The 24,532-nt window shown below is 41.7% G+C and overlaps 3 protein-coding genes and 2 non-coding genes across 12 annotated transcripts in view; 2 read left to right on the plus strand and 3 right to left on the minus strand.

Annotated features, from left to right (window-relative positions):
* LOC118505273 (matrix metalloproteinase-2) overlaps positions 1–24,532 on the minus strand; it is a 288,477-nt gene that overhangs the window by 263,403 nt on the left and 542 nt on the right. The window contains exons 2-3 of one of the 2 annotated variants that reach the window (XM_036040836.1): positions 19,669–19,761; positions 19,556–19,569 (exon numbers count right to left, since the gene is read on the minus strand). Coding sequence is in view for 1 of the 2 variants with exons in the window: in XM_036040835.1 (XP_035896728.1) it covers positions 4,338–4,499 (162 nt within the window). In the remaining variant the exon portion in view is untranslated. Of the gene's footprint in view, positions 1–4,337; positions 5,718–19,555; positions 19,570–19,668; positions 19,762–24,532 lie in introns of those variants that run through there. The other variant, XM_036040835.1, reaches the window with a different exon arrangement.
* On the plus strand, positions 9,776–9,857 carry Trnas-cga. Its single transcript has one exon. It is a non-coding gene; the product is annotated as a tRNA-Ser (tRNA).
* LOC118505272 (beta-glucuronidase-like) lies at positions 10,081–23,621 on the plus strand. 7 transcript variants are annotated; one of them, XM_036040832.1, is made up of 11 exons: positions 10,113–10,129; positions 10,187–10,325; positions 20,070–20,178; positions 20,257–20,557; positions 20,624–20,790; positions 20,865–21,387; positions 21,453–21,625; positions 21,703–21,931; positions 22,839–23,015; positions 23,095–23,233; positions 23,303–23,621. In XM_036040832.1, the coding sequence occupies exons 2-11, from the start codon at positions 10,205–10,207 to the stop codon at positions 23,491–23,493; spliced, it is 2,130 nt and encodes a 709-aa protein (XP_035896725.1). In that variant the 5' UTR covers positions 10,113–10,129; positions 10,187–10,204; the 3' UTR covers positions 23,494–23,621. The 7 variants fall into 7 exon arrangements, with proteins under 7 accessions (XP_035896724.1, XP_035896725.1, XP_035896727.1 ...); XM_036040831.1 differs by having other exon boundaries at positions 10,081–10,325; positions 23,303–23,615; XM_036040834.1 differs by lacking the exons at positions 10,113–10,129; positions 10,187–10,325 and adding an exon at positions 10,351–10,390.
* On the minus strand, positions 22,656–22,737 carry Trnas-cga. The gene has a single exon. It is a non-coding gene; the product is annotated as a tRNA-Ser (tRNA).
* LOC118505275 (zinc finger HIT domain-containing protein 3-like) lies at positions 23,546–24,357 on the minus strand. Its single transcript, XM_036040846.1, has 3 exons — positions 24,217–24,357; positions 23,963–24,135; positions 23,546–23,900 (listed from the first exon to the last, which is right to left on the minus strand). The coding sequence occupies exons 1-3, from the start codon at positions 24,285–24,287 to the stop codon at positions 23,674–23,676; spliced, it is 471 nt and encodes a 156-aa protein (XP_035896739.1). The 5' UTR covers positions 24,288–24,357; the 3' UTR covers positions 23,546–23,673.

Raw genomic sequence — 24,532 nt, forward strand, 5'->3', positions numbered from 1 at the left:
TACCGTTGGTGAAGTAACCTGTCTCTCAAGTGGCTTTACTTTAGCACCAATCGACCGACCTACCCAGCAAGCCCATCTTCCTGCAAACAGTAGGGAAATAGCACACTCACTGGCGAGCGTACCGCGCGGGTTATAAAGGGCGACCTCAAACTTGATCAATTGTGATTGACTTTGACGGGCCCGTGAAGCTAGTCAGTGTGCCAAAAATCACTTTCGATGATCGCCTGCTGAAAAGTGGCACCACTTCCGACAGCACTATCTCTCGATGGGTGAACAATCCATTAGGTTGACTCGGTTCGGCTGTCTGCTGAAGAGATCGATCGGTGCTGGTCAAGCATCGGGGTGAAACGTTATTTTTATAGTAATTTGTGTTCTTCATCATAAGCTAATATTTACTTTCCGTTTAGTGATTGGTTGCTTTTTGTTTACTTTTTTTTCTGTAATTTACATTTCGACCCAACGACTCGACATTCGTTATGGCAAGGGACATATAAGCATGGCGTCGCGACGGGTGCTATGTTCTAAAAAATAATCAGAGCGCTGCCCTTGAATTGGGCCAGCGTAGATGGGAAAAAGTTAATTAGAAAATTGCGTGTCCACACGTAAAGCGAACGTGCTGACCTAATGATGAATCGGGTTCTATGCGATGCGAGCAACATTCTTGTCAAACGCAACCGGTGCCACAAAGTAAATCACATGAATATTCAAATCAACTTGCCACCTGCAGCAACCCAGGATCATCGAGCGTTAAAATGCATAAGTTACAAATATTTTAACAATTAGCCTAGCATCACTTATGCTATGAATGGATAAAGAAATGAAATTTCAGATTCCCCTCATTGAATGACTTCTAGTGGGTTTATGTCTACGAGGCATGGTCTAAACACTCCCAGCACAGTGTCTCAATGCTCAGCATGCAGCTGGTGAGCTCACCCGCGCTCTCGTCAATCAACTCTCATAACGATGGCATTTGAATTCATTAAATGCTTTCGCTTCGTTAAATTCAGCTGACATTCACAAGCGTCTAGAGTCTGTCGGTGGTCAGCAACTCCCGCGCGTATGGCGAGGTCGTTAGTCCGGCCAAACGACCACTCCTTCTCAGTTGGAGTCAAGATCGGAGCGCATTAATTTGTACCTTTACACTCCTTTTAAAAGCGGTAGCAATCGAATCGTTTTTTTTTTAATGGCAAAAACGGGGGAAAGGGTTTCCGAAACATTCGAAATTCTTCGCTTCATTGGGTTAGCGGCTGAGGGGAACTGTTCCTGCCGTGCACAGCGTCCACAGCATATGACATTGCACGCGCTGAATGATTCATTTATATTTCCATTTCCTGACCCTTCGCCGATCAGCATGGCGGCCGTGGCGTATACAACCGCCAGCATAGAAAGAGCTACGACTACTCATCGTCATAGCGGCGTCCTCTCAGCTGAGCAAACGGAAGCAAACCGAAACCAAACTCCCACAAGAATCGGCCTACTCCAATAACACCGCATGAACGCAGCGCAGCGCGAGTGCATATTCCTACACACTCGAACATAAGGCACATGATTCTTATTACAACTTCTACCCTTTTTGCCGTCTCGAGTTGCGCACAGGAAGCCGTCCGATGCAGCGGCAGCACCACGATGATGTTTATGATGAGCATAATAATATCGGACCCGTGGTGCAAAAGGTCTGGTAGGAACTGCAGCCAGCCAGCCTGTAGGAAAGTGAAATGATGCAGAAGAGGAAGTAGAAGGGAAAGAACGAGAGAGAGAGAGAACTATTGGGAGAAGGAATTGTCTTGCAATGGATGTTATCTTGATGAAAGAAGGAGCGAGGAAAAGAAAATGATGCGAGCATCAAACAACTTCACTGTTGTTCAACAGATGGAAACTATTCGATGTGGAGTCGGAAAGTGAGTGAGACGATTGGCCAGAACTCGAATACTTCTTGCTGAACAGAATTTTGGACTTTTAAACAATTTATCTCTGCACTCTTTCTGAAATTAAGTTTTAAAGCACTCGTAGAATGTGAAGCCGTTCAAAATTGATCAAAGAAATTTTTATAGCATAAGTTAGTTGTTAATATTCTCATGGACAGAATTATTTGACTAGTTACAAAGACGTGTTCAAAGCGTATAGTTCATTGATATAAAAATGCTAATAAATACGTTCTTGGTGAGCAGATTGAATAAAACCAGAAGAGAAAATGTAAGAGGAATATGGTATTCGTAATAGGGGCTTATGCTGCGAGAACCCGCTTGATGAAGCCTAACCGAGCAGCCGTTGAGCATCTTTCCCGGAGAGCTCAAGAGCACAAGCATTCCCCTTTTGCCAGTGGTGGTGTTGCATCGTTCGGTATGCGTATACATCACAAGCACATTCCCATGCTCATATCACTTCGTACTGATAGGTAACCACTAAAAACATAAGAAGCATTCTGTACCCCCGATTATCACGAGTCGGCGGACGGAACTGGTGACATATAAAAACGAAAGAATGATGAACACTTCCTACCATGCAACCGACCTCATGGTTTAATTCAATTAAATTCGAAGCAAACATTTTTTCTTCCCGCCACATACAATTGGGGCGACTTAAGGTCGATATAATTTAAACGGCGCCGTTGAAGAGTATTTGCATATTTTACAGAACGGATGCACTTGTTTTACGCACGAGTTGCAGTTCCGCTGCAAACGCTTTGTTCGATCGTGATGCAGCTGCCCACCCGCCGAACTTAACGATGCAATGCCCACTGGGGCATTGTGACCCGTAATAGGCATGTGGTATGATGTAAGACTAACTATCGGCCAAGGGAAGTAATTTGCGACAATCGATGAGTTATCACCTGAACGTGATTTCAAGTGCAACGCTTTGCTTTCCATTTCACAGTTAGCGACTTGGCGGCCAAACACATGAGACACAGTGTAACTTGACAAACATGAGTTGTGAGTGTATATATTGAGTTATTCAAGAACAATAACCATGGCTTAATTTCCCCTCAAAACACAAGACAACTGTTCTAAAGTGTTTAATTCCTGCTTCTCAAAAGAAATGCATAGGATAGAGATTAACGTCGAATGGCCTGGTTGTAGTGACCCAGGTCTTTCAAACAATAGGTTCGGGTATCGAATCCCAATAAGGACTGTTCTCTCACTATAAGACAGACATGACTAACAGGCTTTCTAGTACATCAATAAGAACCAAGTGTTTTATGACCAGCAAGACGTATAACAAGTCGCAGTGCCATAAAAAAGAAGAAGAAGAACAAGAGAAGGCCTATGATTGATTAGGATTAATGTGCGAGCATTACATCGCCCAGCGTTCTCCCGACACCTAATGATTACTGTTTTCAAAGCATCATTTGGCGTCAGTGGAAGATTGCGAGTTGAAATGTTTTCTATGAGTTCTCCCTACAATGTGGAAACGCGGAAGGACGCGCGCATAGCGTAGTACATGTGCTCATGCGAGATTTAATAGCCATGATGTTGTTTTCTCGTGCCGTACAGCATCACCAATGGTACATTTAACATTTCAGATGGTTTGTGACTAGATGATAATACTCCAGCACGGTTCAGAATCTGAACTTCAGATGCAAGAGTAATAGAACAGTGCGAAACCTATTTCTCATACATCACACTGATGTGTGGCATCTAATGGTATAAGGGCAATGGGTAATTATTGTGATGCAATAAATTATTTACGACACATGTGCTACGGTTGGAGATTGTTAAAAAAAATTATCCAGAAATTGATGGAAAAAGTTTTTCAAAACCATTAATTTGAACAGCATAAATGTTAAAAATAGTTTCAAGAATAACTAACTTGCTTCCATGTATTAAAATAAAATAAAATCACATTAGAAAAATGCTTTACACAAGAAAACTACGGAAACGTATTTTCTCATGCACAAAAAATGAAACATAAATGTAATCAGAACACCAAATTCCTGAGAAGAATGTGTCACAATACATAAATATTGGTTGAAACAATCTTTTAAACTTCTAATCGAACTGTTCGATTGCGTATTCCCAATCCTCGGAAGACCTTTGAAAGTTTGCTTTTCCATAATTGTGATCAGATGTCTCAAGAACACGACTTGAAAGGCATATTAATCCTCGCTGATAAGAATACATTCTGTAACCGTCATCCATGCTCGTCTCATTCTGTTATCAAATGACGCCATGTTCCTGCATCTAAACGTAGGCTCTTCATAACAAACTCAGCTATAAATACGTCCATATGGAGGAGAATCAAGGATCGCTTGTTTCGCAGCTTACGACTGAGCTCGTTGAGAGCCTATCAACAGGTCGAAGGTGCTCTCCGCTCAACCGGGATGCTTGTTGCTTGCTTACCACTTCATCGTTGTAGTCCCAGAATTTAGCGTCGTTTCGTTGCTCCACGCCCACCGGTTTACCTACGATGACTAGGACCATGACATTCCATAGATTTAGCAGCAATAGACACTTGGTAGAATATTTCGGACCTGATGGCCGAACTGTCCTGTATTTCCTCATTTGTGATGTATGGAAGGAACGGTGCAGCAGCAGGCTGGCGGTTTGCACCTGTGTATAACACTTGCTTTTATTTTTATTCTTTTATGGAAAAAAGCACTTGTGAACCGCTTTTTTTATCAATGGCCACACTATATTATTATTCACTATAAACTTTCTTGGTATTATTGCACTATGACACGCCGTTTCAAAACACTATTCCAATACTGCTAACGCATCAGCTGATTGGCGCCAAACACTTCGTTTGTGTGAGTGTCACCTTACTTCCTGGCAAACAAACAACACTCTTCTTTACGCACGCACTCACACTCACACAAGTACCCTTTCAAGCTCACGATCGCTCACAGCCCAACACTCGCGAAAGGATATTCTTTCACACACGATGACTCACGCACTGCACCTGGGGGATTCCTTAGCCCTTTTTCGGCTGCTTACAATACTTGCAAGCCTTTGGACACACTTCCACTCACTTCTTGCACGAACGAGGAAACAACGGCAGTGAGAGACACACTTCAATAATTGCACCACAAAATAACCATTTGAAATGCTCACACAACCACCACACAACACATTTGGATATTGAAACACTTTTACAAAAACATTTCAACGAAACCGCCGCTTGAATTGTGGATAATATCAACTATGCCTCCGAACCTGTACCGTTAAACCATGCCCTTTTTAATCACACCGACGAAATATCACAACAAAACTGGTAATAACGAGCACGAGGATATTATGGGACAAAACGGGCCAAAGACCGGCAGGCGTCAGACCGACCGACCGCACGTATAATCCGTGGACATTAGGGAACGAGGACAAAACCGTGCGCTTGCGTAGAATGTCCTTTGCTGCGTGTGGTATATTCCCTTGGCTTCCCTTTGTTTTGGTACGCTTTTCTCCGTGGTCGATTTGTTTTCCCCTCGTTGTTGTTACTTTCTTTCGCTTTCTTTCGATTTCGCAGCAATAGAGGGTGATTTCCTTGCTTGTACTTGCTACACGAGGGGGCGGCAACAGGCGGGCTTCAGACACGGCGAGGGCAGCACACACTATGCCGAACACTGTAGAACCGGCGAATAATCGATCGACTGGCTATGGTAGTACAGGTAACAGTCATTATTAAACTTTCCGTTTCCGTTAATTCTGTCGCGTTTTGGTAATCGCCCGCCCGCTTGCCGCACACAGGAGCTGCGCAACCGAACCTTAGTGCAACGCGTGCAGATCCGAACTAACGGCCAACATCTGCAACCATCAACCAGCAACCATCAAAGAACCAGTGTGGGATCGTGCGTGATCGTGAGTAAAGCAGAAGTCAAGAGAGCGAGAATCGAGCGAGGCGCTCGTATTGCTCGAGAGTCTCCAGAGAGAGAGAGAGAGAGTCTTAGTCTGGGATGAATGCGTCGCTGAATATCGAAATCTGGATGGCAGGTATTTCGCTGGATTCGGAAATTCCCACGATCAGTCACGATCAGACTTTTTGGGGTATTCACGTGCACTGCTACGTCACTATTGAAAATCTGCTTCGCGAATGAACCACGTCATAGATATACGAAGGAATCACACACAGATTATCCTGATCGTTTGACAATCTTGATCACAATATTACTCTTTATTTTGGATCTTCTTGAATCTTCAAAGGATAAAATTTACTTCAAAAAATTAAACCAGAAATAATAATCTTATTTTCTCTATAATTAATAAACCAAAAGTTACAAAATAGCTGCATTTGTTTCAAATGAAATCAAGAAAATCCTTACAACCAATGCAAGCATCCTTCACCGACCATAATATTCTTGTTTGATGAGTAAACATTTACAAGTTCTATTAAACCATTAACTTTGCAAACACGCGCAACATGATCTCTTTGATGTGAACTGCAAACGAGCAGTAGGTTAACAAGCGTTCCAAACAATCTCATCCTACGCACTTCAGCACAAGTCCTCCACCAGTGATGTCGTGCTATCAGTGGGACAATGCATATGCAGTTCCATGGTCTTCAACATCGTGTGTGATGTGGTCTGCCCGGAACAGGCCACGCCACAACTCTTGTTGATAACCCCACTTCTTCCCGTTCGAAGCGAGATTTGCCCTATTTTTCCCCACAAACATCTTATCGCTCACGCACCCAAGGAATAGTTCCTGAAACTTTCTTTCTACAGGCCTTTCGGACGGTTCAAGATTTCCATTACATTTTTTATAGCAACTATTTATCACTAGTTGGCAGCAGTTGTGCTAGACCGCATAACGACAATTGCGCACTACAAACCAATATTTTGTTTGAAAAGACAGCTCAAATTTTATGTCTATATCAATGGAGGATAAATGCCAACAGATAACTGACATAAAATACCTTGCAGTACCATTGAAATAGAATAAAACCATTGAAATAGAAAAAATATTATATTATTTATTGAAAAAAAAGTATCACACTTATAAGAAAAAGTAGAACTTAACTTATTTTCAAAACAATAAATAACATCGCTCCAGTATCTCGGGTCACATCCGTCCATTTTTTAATTTAAATAAAATACGCCCGAAAGTATGCAATTTCAGCATTCAAAAGATCGATCGCCAAAATTCAAAGCGAATCGTTTGTCCTGGAAAAGAAAACTGATTGATGAACGTGAAAAAGATTCGGTTAAATAGCATTCATCAACGAATCATGCACTGTTACTCATCAGTGACAGACTTGTCAGTTAGCGTTTAAACGTGTACCTAGATCGTATCGATTTTTTTTTTTTAATCTTAATCCCTATTGGACACCTTACCAAAACCTCCTCCTATCAAGTTTTCTTCCATTCCCTCCAAAGTATGACCCGTTAAAGGTATTATCAATCTGTCCGCTACCAATACTACTTAATGTACTTAATCTTGCTTACTTACAAAGGGGACGTGGCTATTCTCACCTGTTGTCAGATCCGACCTGTCATCGTACAAGTTACTTTATCATGCGCAACAACAGCTTTTGCGATCCTTAAATCGTTTGTGCGTCCATCTTTCTGACGGGTACATTAACTCCAAATCACTCCAAGTAAATCAGGATCCACCGCGCCTCCTTAACCCATGTAAAGGGCTGGGTAGTTTGGTGCCATTCTTATGACACATAGATCCTGTCACTAGCGGTTTCTCCATTATTCCACACGTACGGACCCAAAATATCCTTTTGAGCGTCTTCATCTCGTGATCAATCTCAAGATATGTACAACACGACAATAATAATTGCGTAGTACTGTATATAACAAGTAGTTAACGTTACCAGCTGTATCCACTAAGAACAGCTAAACTATTTACAAAATCTATAGTTTCTCATCATTTTCCTTAAAAAAATACAAATTCTCGCTCAACATGCATCAACAACACGAGCACCGCATCGTTGCTAGCGGTGGAGCTTGTTAAATGAGGCGTAGCTCCTGCTCGCGTGAACCTCACACTGGGGAAGAAGGTTTATCCATATAAGGTGACAGTGTCCTTCGCGAAGTAGCACGATCGGTAAGTCCCTTGTCCAGAAAAAGTTGCAACTACATGATACTTACACATAAAGGCGCGTGTTTGGAGGCTGTTGTCACACTGCCGTTTCATCATACCACTTTTAATGCATCTCCGGTTCTAAGGCCTTCATGCCTCCCATCAAACAAAGCACGTGAGATGAGAGTCATCGTCGCGGCCGTTTACTTTCAAAAACAATAGCAACTAGACCACCCAACGTGCGCACCCGGATCAATAACGGACGGAGATGTTGATGATTGATTATTCGTAAATAATGTCACGAATGAAAACAGCTAACGGGTTTACAATTGTCACTACCGTATTTCTTTGTGACAGCTGTTTCAGAGAATATTTTTTACAAGGTACTGCACACGAAAAAACGAATCCCTTCCTAACCTTGTCGAATGTTGTAATGCGTTATACATTGTGATGGCAAGTTGAGAGTACAACAGCAAAAATATTGATTATTGTGATTAAAAAAATTTAGTTCAAGTGTTAAAAAACTGATAACATGTATTATTTTCTCAATACTATAAAGATTTGATGCAAGTATAAAACACATTAATTTAGTATTCAGAAAACCAGTGTGATATGTTTGCATGCGGCTCGCAAAAACGGGGTTTGTTTTTAATGTAACCCTTGAGCCAAATGTTTTTAAAAACATTTAAAAACATGACTTTTTGAATTAAAAATAAAAGGTTTCTTAACGCCTAATTAGTAATCTTTACACCAAAACACAAGTAATTTCTTCATGTTATGAATAGTTTTCTGCTGATTATTCATTAAATTTCTTAATACTATCATTATTCATTATTTTTGAGAACTCCGCATCAACAAAGGAAAGAACGTGACCATACCTTACAAAATCATAACACATGACTTTTTGAATTATTTATAATCATCACGTACTATTTTCGCATTTTAGAATCGGTATCAATTAGTTGATGATTAATCCAATAATATAACTTCTCTTAAAATCCCTTAACGTTTTTTTTTCATATCGCAATGGCCTGGCCGTATTACTAAATATGTTTGTTAATATATGTTGTTTGATGTTAAGATAGAACAAATTAATAGAAACTAAAACAAAAAACAAACTGCGGTGAAGCCTTATGCCGAGCGGCATCTTTTACTTTCAACTTCGCCATCCGATAAAAAAAAAGGTCACGAGTCTCCAGCGGACAAGTTGCGACCATACGAGATACGTTGCCTTATTCGGCAAAGAATTCACAACAACCAAACTCCATACACAACGAAAAACCAGTTATGCAGTTGGATTTCGAAATAACGTTTACGACATTCTTTCAGTTTCAATTTCATTGAAGCAAGGTGAGCCTTTTTGATTTAAAAATGAGTCTGTAGGAAAATGCATGAGATAAATTTGAAATGGTTTCACGAATTATTGTAAAGGGACAACACTATGAGCAAATAGTATAAATTGACGCAAACGAACGAACTAAGAAATGAATTAAGGGGAAAATGAATTGACGAATGGATGAACTTTGTAACCGGACCGGTGAATAAACAGTATGAAATTGTAAGTCGAGCGCGCAACACAAAAAATAAATAACGATCCGTTTGATATCACGAAGGTCGCTCCCAACCAGTGAAAATCTCTACAGAGTCACTTATATTAATTATTTTCCTTATATTCAAAGAGTCTCTGCTAAAACGATCATTTAAAAATTAGGAATTTATACTACGAGGATTTGGCCATATGAGACCGAAGAAATGTGTGTAACAATGATTCTCTCTAGTAAATACAGAACACAATCGAACACCCACCCCAACACCAAGCAGTCGTGGCCGAGTGGTTAAGGCGTCTGACTCGAAATCAGATTCCCTCTGGGAGCGTAGGTTCGAATCCTACCGGCTGCGCATCCGCCATTCATAATCTTTTTTTCACTGTTGTGTTCTCTTTTACCAACTCGGTTTGTTGAAAGCTGCAGCCGTAACGTAGCTTCCTTATACACCATTGATGAATGAGCTTTCAAAGCTCTCTGCAAAACGACGCGCTAAACTGTTATACAAAAAGCATCATGCTCTCAAACGAAAAAGCTTCACCTCCAGCTGATTGTCAAAAACGACAACCCTCCATCATTGCGCACTTCAATCGTAAACAATCATTCGTCGGCGATACACCTTCCACCGTGAGTGAACGATTGTGTCGTGGTGTTTCTTTTAACTACAATTTTCGGTGTTTCCGGTACGATCTTCTGCTCTGAATGTTAACAATCAGTTCTAAATCAGTGGCTATCGTATCATCCTCCGTGTCGTCCACTACCAACAGCATCCAATGGCGCCTAGCAAGACAATTTCGCGCCAGTTTGTGGGCACTCCTTAAAGGTACGTGTATGTTTTCCTATTTCACACACCGGCTGATGTCATGGTTCGGACGGGTCGTTGTAACGGTAAGTAACGCTCGCATCAACGTGCCAATGAGCAAGTACCGAGTAGACAGCATGCCGGTGAGAATTCAAATGCCACATCAACATCAACTCTGCTACTGCTATCCCTTGGCGTTACTTCGTGTTAAACGCGTTCGTTCGATACTTGACCGTAACCGGCCTTTATCTCTTTTTTGCCGCTTATCTGCTGCTCATCTTAATTTTTTTCACACTGGCCCTTATCGGCCACTTTTATCACGCTATGATTCCGACGAACTACTGTGGCAATCGTGCCCTTTGTGAGAGTGTTCTACATTAACTTCACTTACGCTAACGATGTTGTGGGACCTATGTTTCTCTTAATATAATGCACGGAATTGCTGTCCAGTCGTTCTCTTCCTTTTTCATATTGTTCTGTGTAATGCGTAGGGAAACATATCGTGTACATCTCCTACTCTCTACCAGCAATGGGACGTTCAGATAAGATAAGCGTGCATGTTTGAATCTCTTGCCACACTTGTAAGTGTTCAGAAGTTGTTGCAGAATAGAGACAGCAAACCAAAAGGAATAAAATAAATCGATAATTTGAAGATTAAATTTGACAACAAACACATACAAGAGATAGCCCCGACAGTTACAGCCGTTTTTGCGGGCGTAGCTTCTATTAGGACACGAAAGGATGAGGCGCTATCACGGTTATACTAGTCGAGATTGTGTGGTAGTTCTGGTTGTATAGCTGAAATTTTATAGCATGTACAACTTGGAAAATACGTTCATATCTAGAAACAAATATTAATACTTTTATTTATGCTGCTTACCAAAAATAATTATATCTAGTATATCCGAAAAATAAAAACCCTAACCATTGTGGCCTTTAGAGATAAGTGCGGCTTTACTGAACACCAACAGCAAAAGCAAAGCTACGAAGAACGACGATAATCGCAATTATGCGTGTGCTATGGGGATCGATACGGTGTCGAGAGGTGGCGTACAGCAGAGGGCGAGTCGACACACGCCTCACGAGCCAACCTTTGCATACAAGTAGCGTCTCACTACGGACCCGGCACGCCAGTTCGTGTTGACGTTTCGAACTGATCGGAACAGAACGTGTGTCTCGCGGGAGCGTTCGCGAATGATCTTCCTTCTTACACACAGGCCCGCACAACGCAGTTATAGGGCAGGATCCATCATCATCGTCGGCGGATGTTAATACGGATTGCATTAGGCATCGTGAAGAGCAAAACGAGACAAGTGCATATCGGAGGATCGGCTTTGATTAGCGCTCCGTTGACTACGCGCGTGTGTCATGGTTCATTCCCCTTTTCGGGCGGACTTAGCTGATACTGTCACCTTCCGTTCCATTGTGCGCGCGCCTCTTTCGATTAAAGTGTGTCCACAAACAATCGGACGTAAATTTGATAATTGCTTCTGTGATCTTGTGTAAACTTTACGCGTTCTGACTGTTGGTTGGTTGGTTGGTTGGTAGGCTGGTTGGAAGCAAGCTGATCATCGTCGTGAGTTTTGAGCTCGATCGTAAACATGGGCACCCGCTGCAGAAACGTGTTCCGTAATGTGTATGGTGGCGGCGTTCGTCGAAGCAGTGATCCTAAATTGGGTAAATAATTTGGATTACATTTTCTTCCTATTTGAAAAATTATCATCTTGCCTTCACCGCGTTTGTTTTACTTACCGCTATTGATCATCCAACAGAACGAGTTTATTTTTTTCCTCAATGTGTGAATGTATTGTGTTAATCGTTTTGGCATTTCTCATCGGCAGTAGCGTTTAGAGAACAGTACAAAAGAGCCTGTTCAGCTCTGTGCTGTTAATCGGTTTTCAGTAATTAAGTGTGCATAATCGGCATGGGCGACAAAAACATGCGTAAGGTCATGCGAAGGAGTTTTGCCAATACATTATACATTGCCAGATGGATTGTCTGAACAACAAATGCTAAATTGCACTAACGCTGGCAGTTAAAATAACCTTGCTATGAACGGTGATGAAATTAAAAATTCAACAGGTTACTCAGTATGTTAAACTTTATTCGAATCCTACGTTCAACGAACATGATTGTGTTATACATTGCCACCGTAATAACGTAATAACCTGGTCCTAAGCGGGCTTTTGCCAATTTTTTCTGCCAGCTCGTTCTGAGCCTTAGCGGTCAGATTCTTCTCCCTCTTGGATACAGGATGATCATAAAAGTTGCTTTGATAGATGTTAGCCCAAAACATTCTATTGTTTCAACAGAACACAAGGTTAGTGTGGAGTTTCTTTCATCAATGACGCACCTATCGTCGCCAAGATTTTACCAGTTTTTACAAGTTCCATCAGCCGTTCGAAGTTATTGTCACATAGACGCAAATTCGAGCAATATCTCAAACATTGGATTTGAGCCGGAATAAGCAAACTCAAACATCGTTTGTTTTAGTCATTTTTCAAGCATCTTTGCAAGGTAGGCTCATATGTCACCGACGCTCTGAAATGTAAACGAAAGATTTTTAATAAATTGAAATTATAAACATTTTTATATCATCTCTTTATGCATTTTACTCAGTTATTAAGCTTTATACTGTAATTTATTAAAGTTTTAATAAATTTATCCTAACAAAAATGATACAAGCATGCTTCACAAACGAACTGTCTAAATGATATACAGAGATGGACTATAGAATAAGACCATTTGATTTTTTTAAATCGTAAAATTGAAGTAATTATGCCAATTTACAACAAACAGATTGTTTTGTTTCACATCATTGAATCAATCAAGAGATCGATTCTGAGTATCATTTTATCATTGTCATAAAAATATGAAAAAAACGCATTAAACAATAAAATAAGACTATTCATGGAATTAGATATTCTCACAAAAATTATTTTAAACTTTATTCAATTATTTCATTATTTTCAAATTTAACAGAGTCTAGATTTGTTATTTAAAAACTTAGTGTTATGTACGTCTATTTTTGTTTTTCTTCATTTATATTTTTTATAATTATTATTATAGGTCTGAATAAAGAGTAGGGGAGGCACTCACGGGCACTCACTTTTCGCAACTGAAAATTGAAGTATAGATAAAATTATAATGTGAATAAGTGTAATATTAAATAATGTTTATGCATTTGCCGATGAGTTACCAATTCACAAAAATCTAAAAAGACATGTTCTCCCTGTTATTTTCCTTATCTCGAACAAATTTGATTAAGTATTAAATAATAATAGTAAGAAATATTTATTGGTGTAATTTCTTGGGCGAAATATGAGAGCCCGTAAGTAGGGGGAGGATCGTTATTAAGACTTTAGCCGCATTGAAAGCAATAGTTTGAAAATCGGATATAATCTCGGTGATCTTATTGTAATGCCCATCACTGTATGAAACAACAAACATCCCGGTTCGTTTGTTTAGCTGAAAAAATATTAGATCACAATATTGTAGAATTGAAAGCAGTTTTAATCGATGGTCACAATGTATCTTCCTATGGCCGATTGTTTTTTTTTTTTTTTGTTGAGGGTTAAATTTCCGATTTAAATTTGTTGAGGGATCACTTTTGAGGGGAGGTCCGGAGGCCGAGGCGACAGCGGCGCCGGTCTTCACACGGCGGCACCGGGGTTCAAATGCCATCGGCGTTCTGCCTCCCCGTACGTAAGGCTGACTACTTTACTATGGGTAAAATTAAGTCACAGAAAGCCAGAAATGGCCGGCCGAGATCTCCAGACGTTGTAGTGCCAATGAAAAAGAAGAAAAAAAAACATAGTTACTATCACTTTGACACACCTACACTTAAAAAATTAAATTTGTTTTGAATACAATTAACTCTCAACCATTAAGTTGCAAAAAAAAACTTTTTTTTTGAAAAACAGAAAACCTGAACATAGCCGTAGAATAGAATAATCTATTGGATTGCAATCTTAAAGAACGTGGAAGAATTGATTGAAATTATTCACTGACATAAAATTTATATTAAATTATACAGTTTACCTAAAGTGCATTGCATCTTAACCTTATCTCTCCCTCTATAGTAAGTTTCATTTTACACTAGATAACACTTTGCCAACATACACAAACATTTATTTATTGAAATCCTCTCCATCAAGGATGATACCTGCGCCACAGATCACAAAAGCGATTAACGATTCATTGGAAATCGCAAACCATGCCCTCCATCCAAAGGCTCGCCTCGTCATGATCTTGATCTCCTTGAGGGTGATATGTATGTGAAGCCTTCACAGCAAACACTTTAGTCATTAGTCAGTACCAGCTGAATTCTATGTCAATTCAACTAATGGAACCAATTATGTCAACAGATCGATCGCTTGATTGCATTGATCTGATGGATATCGACACCGCAAGAATTACCATTCCCAGAATCTTCATTAGAGTAATATAATTAAGAACACGGCTACCAGTCCTTTCCCAGCGAACTACCTTCAAGAGCACAGTAAAACAAACAGTTTCAAAATTCGGTCAAGACGCGTTATCACCACTCCAGGTGGTGCAACTTTACAGCTGGGTTCAATGATTTCTTCACTGTGCTGGGTCGTTAAGCATGCAGCCGATTGTCAGAATGCAATGTAGGTCAACATATGAATAGCGGGGTAGCACGCTGTGACACAATAATATATCTGATGATAACGCCGCCGTATGCAATACCTCTATGCTGGAGATAACATAGCGCTAAAGGTGTAAACATTAGCAACCTTTCCCTTTAGTCTTCAAACAAAAGCGGTTTACATTGGGGCAGCTAGAACAGAGATTAAATATTGCATGCAACAACAGCACCGTGCGACTTGCGTGCGACCTGTTGATTCCATCGATTAATCAAAAAGAGTTCCTCGTTATCAGTGCTCCAGTTGGACGCGAGCAAATGCGAGCAAATGTGTGAAGTAATAGGAATGGCGGTAACACTTTGCTCGATAAGGCCACCAAAAACATCCAACACAGAACCGGGAAGCACCAATCCTTGTGCGCCCAAACGTTCATATCTCGCGCGAGACTATCTTTGCTCTTGACGAAGTCACCCGATAATGGCCTCAAAGCTTTGAGCGTGTGTGTTGGTTTAAGAGAACAAAACACACAGCACATCCTATCGAACAATTTCAAACACCAAATTCAGTCGTTCGATGAATCGTCCGCGGGTTGGTTACGACCGGTTCCTCCCTTTCCTCGGTTAGTACGCGAGCCAGGATCTAATTCGATTCGGTTACGGAAGTGTGTAATAAGGCATCGCAAAGCACGTGATTTGTGTGAATTGAAGCTACCACCGTCGGGATTATGAAGAATCTCGTGTTTACCAGCGTACACCAGCTCCGGTGAATTTGTAGCATAGTGTGCAGTAGTAGAGTAGAGTGTGAATGCTGTGAGTCTTATTGCTGTGATTGAAGCAAGTGGTTGTACGTAGTCAACAGTTTAGCGTAACGGCGTGGAAAGAACGAAACGCATCACAACGCTAGCTATGGTGGCGCCACCTAGTGATGGGGCCCGCAAGCTGCTGTTGCTTCGGGATTCGGACCGAAGAAAACGAAGGATAGATAAGTTGCGCCGCATTCAGCATGATCATCGAATGCGATTGGTTGTAATTGCGTTAATAGGTAAGAGGAAAAACTTACACCAGAAATTCGACACCCTAAATTATCAACCGCGTAAACACCGCAATGTTATTCGAACGCCACCAGCTGGGCAGAATTAGTTATCTCGTACGAATCTCCTGCACACGGGGCTTGATACACGAACGTATACTTGATAACGTCCAGGGAGACCTTCGCCAATCGTATTACCTATTATCATTCGAGCACCAATTACAAATTACCTGAGGGAAGATATTGTGAGGAATTTGCTTATTAATTTTAACCTCAGAGAAAATAGCAATGATCGCTACATATTGGAAATATTTTGTTTTCGCCAATTCGTAACGGCTTATTATTATCATGCAATCAGAACAGCATGATCGTATTGCTTAAATTAATATAGATGCAATGAAGAGGTAGGAGGTGTTAGTATGCGGTATTGAGCCACTAACTGATAAGTGTCACCAAAACAATGCTCAAATTCGTCACTCAGGAAAACCTGTCCTGATAAGATTTGATTTGCATACAGTAAAGCTGATCATTTCTCGTACGGTATACATTGTGGGATCATCAATACTTTGGACTTTAAGAAGCTATGATGTGATGCACCATGTGATAATAATTTAAAAAAACATGATCGTAGCATTACTAGACGTTACTGGAGTCTTTGCATTATAACCAAAATCACGTTTCATAGGGAATCTATGGAACCTTCGACCACGTGCGTTCTCGCACTCGCATAAACATAACGCCCCGGCCTCTGTTCTCTGCTCTTGTGTTGCGTAGCAGAGAAGTTTCTGTCGATCGCTACAACGCGATTTGTTTTTTATGCTTGCCCTTTATCAGTACGCTTTCGTTAAGTTTGGTTCGTCGCTCAGAGCGCAGCGCGTCAGTAGTAATTCCGCAGTCGTCAAAGCCGGTTGTGTTTAAATGCGTTCAGTAACTACTACCGTGAAGTGTCATAGTTAGAACGACATACGGGGACCACAACCCCCACAAACAGAGCGATGTCTTTGCTCTGTGGCAAAAGGGAAGCCCCACACAATTCTTTAGCCACCGCGGCTGTTGGATCCTTACGGTGGAGAAGCGCAGCAAAAGGACGCCGTGACAGTGGTTCGACGATCCTTTTACAAAGCGCAAAGCAAGTGATAGTGATACTGTAGAGTGGGGTGCAATATTTTAAAAAGGGTTGTTCTGTGCGTGTATGGGTGTTGGAGAGGTAGATAACTCCTTCCACTCGCCACACCTCCATTCCCCCATCAAACGCGACCGAAGTTCACTGTCCGTAGCCGTACCCCGCCGTCATAGGGCTTCGCGTCATTGACGGATGCATTTTCCGACCGCAGCAAACGCCGGCGATCAATCTTTCGTGCCGAGTTTTCCAACACATTCGCGCACGAGTCCCTCACTCACGCACGTGTTTTCTCGTCCTGTCGATAATGTGAAACGCATTCGGTCCGGCGAAGTGGTGTGTGTGTGTGTGTGTGTTAGTTGACCGTAATATTCGGTCGGCTTCGTTGATGTAATGGCTGAGGAAGAAGGATTCAGTAGCGTAATGCGATTAGTTTGGTGCAGTCGCGGTTCCGCTGGTGGTGGTGCTAATGAAACGCGAGATAATGAGGCCGGCAGTGAAAGTGAGAACGTGGTGGTGGTTGCAGAACGGCAAAAGAAATCGAAACGCATGTTGATAACAGGTGATTGCATACATTCGAGCAGAGGTACGCTGGGCAGAAACAGGAGCGCTAGCATTTATGAATTGCTATTCTGCTACTAGTGTTAGTTCTATGTTGCTAGAGAAGTGGTTCCGGAGTGATGTCTGTCAATAGAATCGCGTTATATTATCGCAAGGGGCGTCGAAGCGTGCCATCACACAAAAAATACACATAACTCTATGGTCAACTTCGTGCTGTTGCATCCCAAACACATGACTGACAACGGTCTACATTATCAATGAACCTTCGAATCTCGTCCCGGACAAAAAAACACACACACATAGCAATAAACAGGCACAGAGTAGGAAAAAAACAAACGTTTTTTCGTTTCTTCCCAATTAACTCCTTTCTAGTGATAAACAGAACCATCACTGCGTGTGGTAGTAGTAGCTTCCGGCAATCAATTCTCTTGCCACACGCCACATATCCCTAACAATCACAGTAACAAAATCTTTTTCCCTAATTCGATCGAGCATCATCCAGCGCAAGCTGTGTGTTGAACTGCTGATTCAACGGAAAGATCAGCTTCAGTTTTTCAAAACACTCTCTCAGTGCCTCACACTCCATTTTGGCTTGCTTGGTAACGTGAGATTTGTTTACAAGAATCCGTCCCATGTTCAAAATCCAAGGCAGGCAATCCAAGAAACAACAATTCTCCCATTGTTGCCCGTTTACGGACCGCAGCACATAGCTCAATCAATACGATTCTTCAATTGCGTAAACGGAAGCGATCGGAAAATTTGGCTAAGATCGTGCCGCGCCAAGCCAAGCGTTTGTTTAGATATGATGGAAATCCCTGAAAAAGAATCGTAAAAACTTTCAGCCGTTGGATAATGCATAGCTTCATGGGTAGCGCGTGGTGTGAGATATGGTGTAGCCTTCTACCCAACATATATTTGTTGATATACTCATTGATAGCTTCACATTGCTGAGATAAGAATCATAAATGCAAAGGGTTCTATGGGCTACAAGGTATTGCTCCGAGGTTAGAAGTCTCAATATGTGCTTCTGTATTTTTCTTACTTCAAATTGATACCGTAGCACAGTGGTTTAATGGTGGCGTAATCTTCCAAAAACCGAACTGTTCAAGTGGACGCTTCTATTGAAGTGTTTTCCGATACGTCATCTGTGTTCGGGAGTTCGTTCTTTGACCTCAAACTAATTTCCTAAAACCATGTATTGCATTATTAATCATGAAATATAACGAACGCTGTTAATTTACTTGTTCAGTTATCGTAGAGTATAGGATAAAAAAATCTCCTCCAATTCCAACGCTAAATATGACACATTCACGCATAGATTGCATGGAAGTATATCGTTTTAGCGAACAAATCAGGTGTGTATCACTTGCTACCTTCATACCATGACCAGCCTTCAAACAAGCAAACAGCGCCTCCAGTTAACAAACCCAAAGCTACCTTTAGAAACTAATGCCTACGCATTCATTTTTTGCACGAAATCCAGTGCGGCACACCCCTGGATATGGGACGCCGCCGCTTATGTGATTTTTTAACGTACCGTAAAGGGAGTGCCCAAAGGTTCCCCCAAGCGTTAATCAAGGGGAAGAATGTGCTAATATCTCCAGAATTGCACGCGAAACTTATTATTCGATGAGCAATGATGTAATTGAGCTTCTTTTTCTGTACTAAATAATATTTTCTATTAATAAATGCTGAGTGACACCAGCATGCACCGTGCACGTCATAATGAAATGGAAAAAGATACAATATTAGTACAATAGGAGTGAACTTCCTGCCAATGTCAAATCAATAGCAGTAATGATATTCAACCTATTAGCTTGCCATTTCCGGTGGTTTACTTACCTTCACTGACTTGTACAGTCAGCTCGATATGTAGTTTAGTAATTTGCAAAATCGGTTCTAATTAAGTGATAGACATATTAAATTCTTACCTCGTTGGGTGGGCCTGAAATTATCGTAATTAAACAAGTTCAGTTAAATCTTCCATCAATGATTTCCATAATTTTAGCTCAAACTCTTAAAACGAACTTAACTGCTCACTCACGTTTTGTTTCACTGTTGGCGCAGATTTACATCAGGTTTCATACGTAGGGTTGGTCACGAAAACTCCATTTAACGCAAATGATCATCTGGAATTCTGCAAAGAAAGATCAAATATTTTATGAGCATCAGTATCTTAGTTTACACTAGATCGTACTAAAATGGTATATTGTGTGGTAAATTTCAATATCAATCACACACACTTGAGACTATGCTTGAAAATTCCCCCTCGACGATCATGAGCATACATTGGCAATGATAATGGATTCACCGTGATCAATTATAAGCAGAAGTACTCGATCAAGATCACGATCGTCGAACCACTGTAAAACATGTACCAAAAATAACAATAAATAATGCTAAACCCGTGACTAATGGCTTCTTTTCTCCTGCCATTCCTTCCAGTGGTGACGTTTGCTGTTATGGGCATGATCGGTTGTTTCGTGAACGTAGTTTTTGGAGCAATGTACACCTCAGGCAACGAATCCTCAACCGAGGGTCTTCTCTATCCGATGTAAGTGATACACTAGGGAACAAATCGAGGTGCTAGCTAACTCCATATTTAATTCCGTTCCTACCGGCCTTCCTCCAGTGAATCGGAAACGCGCGAACTGAAGAAACTGGACGGTATGTGGAACTTTGTGCGCTCGGACAGCAACAGCCCGTCGCAGGGTATTCGCGAGAAGTGGTATATGGATGATTTGGCACGGTTTCGCAAAACGATCGGCATGCCAGTACCGAGCAGCTACAATGATATCACGGAGGATGCAGCACTTCGCGATCACGTCGGAACGGTGTGGTACGATCGCAAATTCTTCGTCCCGAAGGCCTGGTCGAAGGGAGATGATCGAGTGTTCATACGCTTCGGTTCCGTGCACTACGATACAATTGTGGTATGTTCAAGTGTGAGTTTTGGTGTTAGGAAGTGCGTTGATTTAATATGTTTCATCGATTTTCAGTGGATTAACGGAGTACAGGTTACGAAGCACGAGATAGGTCATCTTCCCTTTGAGGCGGACGTAACGAACGTCCTCAAGTACGGTGCCGAGAACCGTATAACCGTGCTATGTGACAATGTGTTGCTGCAGGTGACAATTCCTCAAGGCAAAGTGGATAATCAACCGATGTAAGTTGAAGCGGCTTGTCAGGAAGCATTTAACAAGCATCATTCAAATTACTATCGTTTACTACTCCCAACAGAGACAACGGCGTTGAATTGGTCCAATCGTACACGTTCGATTTCTTCAACTACGCTGGAATTCATCGCTCGGTAGTCCTGTACACGGTACCTCAGGTCTACATCAAGGACGTTGCAATTCATACCAGCTACGAAGGAGATGAAGGCCGAATCGACTATCAGGTCACAATCAGTACGAACGAAACTGAGAATCTGCAGCTGACGGTGAAGCTGTACGATCGCAACGGAACACACGTCAGCACGGACGTATCGGAAGCGAAGCTGCAGGGCACGGTTGTCATTCCACAGGTGAAACTCTGGTGGCCATACCTGATGGATCCCGAACCGGGCTATCTCTACACGATGGAGATCACACTGGGCAAAGCCCAATCAAACGAGGCACCTACCGAAACCAAAGAGGACACGGTGCTCGATGTGTACCGCATGAAAGTTGGCATCCGTACCTTGCGATGGAACAATAGTTCGTTCCTTATTAACGAAAAGCCTATTTACTTCAGAGGATTTGGACGCCACGAAGATTCTGATGTGAGTGTATGCTCCAATGCAAGAAAAGACATTCGCTGCAACGTTTGCTCCCTTTTCGTCTGTAGATACGTGGCAAGGGATTAGATTTAGCGCTTCTCACCAAAGATTTCAACCTGCTCAAATGGGTCGGTGCCAACGCCTATCGGACATCACACTATCCCTACTCGGAGGAAAGCATGCAGTTTGCGGACGAACACGGTATCATGATCATTGACGAATGTCCCAGCGTCGATACAGAGTAAGTTTCGGGGCGTGTTGCCGACCAAGACGATAGTGATCCACTTTTAACCTTTGCTTCGTTCCCGTGGCGCTCAGGAATTATTCGCAGATACTGCTTGTAAAACATAAATCCAGCATTGAGCAGCTAATTCACCGAGACCGAAACCATCCCAGTGTAGTGATGTGGTCGATCGCAAACGAGCCTCGCACTGGTAAGCTGGGCGCGGACGCTTACTTCGCAGCCGTGGCACAATATACAAAAAAGCTGGACCCGACGCGCCCCATAACTGCCGCGATTGCCGTGAACGTAAATGATGATCTTGCTGTAAGTATCGTAGCAAATAAGATTTAAGTAATTATTAACTCACAGAGCAAAATCTGCATTGCAACAATTGGGTTTATACAATGGCGAAATGCAATTTGGGGACTTCTATCACATCGATTCTGCTGATGTAAATCGAGGTCCTGGTGCGTTCAGGGAATTTGCGATCACGAGGCCACTGCGGCTGCTTGGTCCACAAACCGTTAAAACTCGCCATTAGATCTATCATGACCTGAGTCAGCTTTTGTTCAGTATTTTGCCGTTGTGTGAATAAAATACTTTGTTTTCTATACAAACTAACAGCCACAACTAGGCTGCATCAAATGATTTGAATTCGAGCAAAATCCTAATCGTTGAATTAGAGAAAATGCTCGAAAATCGTTTGTTTTGATTATTTTTCATTCATCGTTGGCAAGCTCTCTGAGAGAGGCAAGATGCTCTGAAATGTAAACAATTTATTTAAGAATCTATAAAGGTATATAAAAACATTGCATCTGACATATAACTTATACGTATAATCAATTTTATACTTTAAGTACTAGCACTTAAATTTCGAAAAAAAAATTGTTGCAAGTTGGTGTCGTGTTTTTAATGCTTAAATTAAACGGTTCGGGATGACTGACTTGATAGAAGCAGTCTAAATTTTTCTGAATTTTAGATTTATGTCATAATAGACCCCCACAATGTTGGACTTTTCCCATCCAAGCTACAAAAAAAGTTCTCGGCTCGCAGCCGGTAGGATTCGAACCTACGCTCCCAGAGGGAATCTGATTTCGAGTCAGACGCCTTAACCACTCGGCCACGACTGCTTCTTCGAATGCCCCACTCCGCAACGCCCATTTCAACCTGCGCTCTCAGCGCATGTGTTACTTTTCAATGTTATCGTTCTGTCTCCTTCTTACACTCGCAGGCCCAGCATTTGGACATCGTCAGCTTCAACCGGTACAATGCATGGTATGCTAACGCTGGCAAACTCAACATGATCACGAACCGCGTTATTGAGGAAGCTGAAGCATGGAACAAGAAACACAATAAGCCAGTTCTAATGTCAGAATATGGCGCTGATACGCAGGAAGGACTACATACGGTACAAACATAGCTCTAAGGCTCTGAATATTTCCCTTTTCGAGCCAACAGTAAACCGTCGTTTTGCTTCTTCTCCACAGCTTCCAGCCTACATTTGGTCGGAGGATTACCAAACGCGTGTCTTCAGTCAGCACTTTAAGGCGTTCGATGCACTTCGAAAGCAGAACTTCTTCATCGGGGAGTTTGTTTGGAACTTTGCGGACTTTAAAACAGCGCAAAGTAAAGATAAATTCCATCACAATGCTGGTGATGCCGATAACGAGGCTAACGATTTTCCCTATCTTACAGCGTACACCCGCGTTGGTGGTAACAAAAAAGGTATCTTTACCCGCAACCGGCAACCGAAGGCAGCCGCCTACCTGTTGCGCCAACGGTACCACGCGTTGGGTGAGCTAGGCAAGAGTTTCCTACCGGAAGATCTGTTCCTCTACACAGCTCCGGACACCAACCAGCTAGTCAACGAGCGCACCGAACTGTAGAACTGCTTAACTCCAACCCACTTACATCGTAAGAGTGTAAAAACACAAAGTATTCGACAATCTTTTGTATGTTCTTTATCTATCGTATAAGTGTTGAAAAGTAATTACGTCTGGACTGATAATACAAAGAAATCTGTCTTGTTTTATGAACAATATCACATTTTTACATCGCATCGAGCTCTACCTCCGATGTTGCCGATTTGTAAACACAAGCTCGTTCAGATTGTCTTGCGACGCATCTTCCTCCGGTTCCACTAGCCGAAGACATTCATCGGCAAACTCTACGAAGAGCGGCTCCATCATTGCGACCTTCACAGCATTCATTCCATCCCGAGCATTATCGATCTCTGTCAGCAGCTGCCTTAAATGTGGGTTGTACAGCATATTTTTCAGATGCTCACTTTGACCTAGGAAAGCGTACTTTTGATTAAACTAATGCAACCCGACGGATACAAATCCAGGCATTTACCGAGAAGCTCTAACTTTTCCACCGGAACGGTGTCTATCGTGCTGAAAAGTATGATTTTTTTGGGTACACGGTCTTCTCGAATCAGTGCTTCAGGTCCTCCTGGTACTGCGTCTGCTGATGCTGGAGGTTCACATGGTTGTTCTTGGTGTTTTTTGTAACAAACCACCGAACAGCTACGAAGAACGTGAACAAAGGAAATGTTTTACAATGTTACAGTTGGGTGGGTTCACAGACATCACTTCAAGCATACTTACTAATGTAAAGAACACGTTTTACACTTGTATTTTCGTTCCTTTTCGTTACAAATTTCACATGCTGCAAACATTTTGAACAACTATTTTCACGCGTGCTAATGTAAACAAACCGCGATTGACAGCTCCTTTGACAGTTTGGTTCAATTTTCGCCCCTACGTTTTTGTGTGCTATAAAATCACCAACAATGAACCATAAAGTCACGGGTTTCCTAAAATATCCGCCAGAGGGCCACTGTAGATGGCATTTGCAGGGCGATAAATAAAATATAGCACTTGTTTGCATACGACTTTTACGCTTTTAAAATCATATTTTTAT

This window comes from Anopheles stephensi, chromosome 2 (assembly GCF_013141755.1).
Source record: "Anopheles stephensi strain Indian chromosome 2, UCI_ANSTEP_V1.0, whole genome shotgun sequence".
Lineage (NCBI taxonomy): Eukaryota > Metazoa > Arthropoda > Insecta > Diptera > Culicidae > Anopheles > Anopheles stephensi.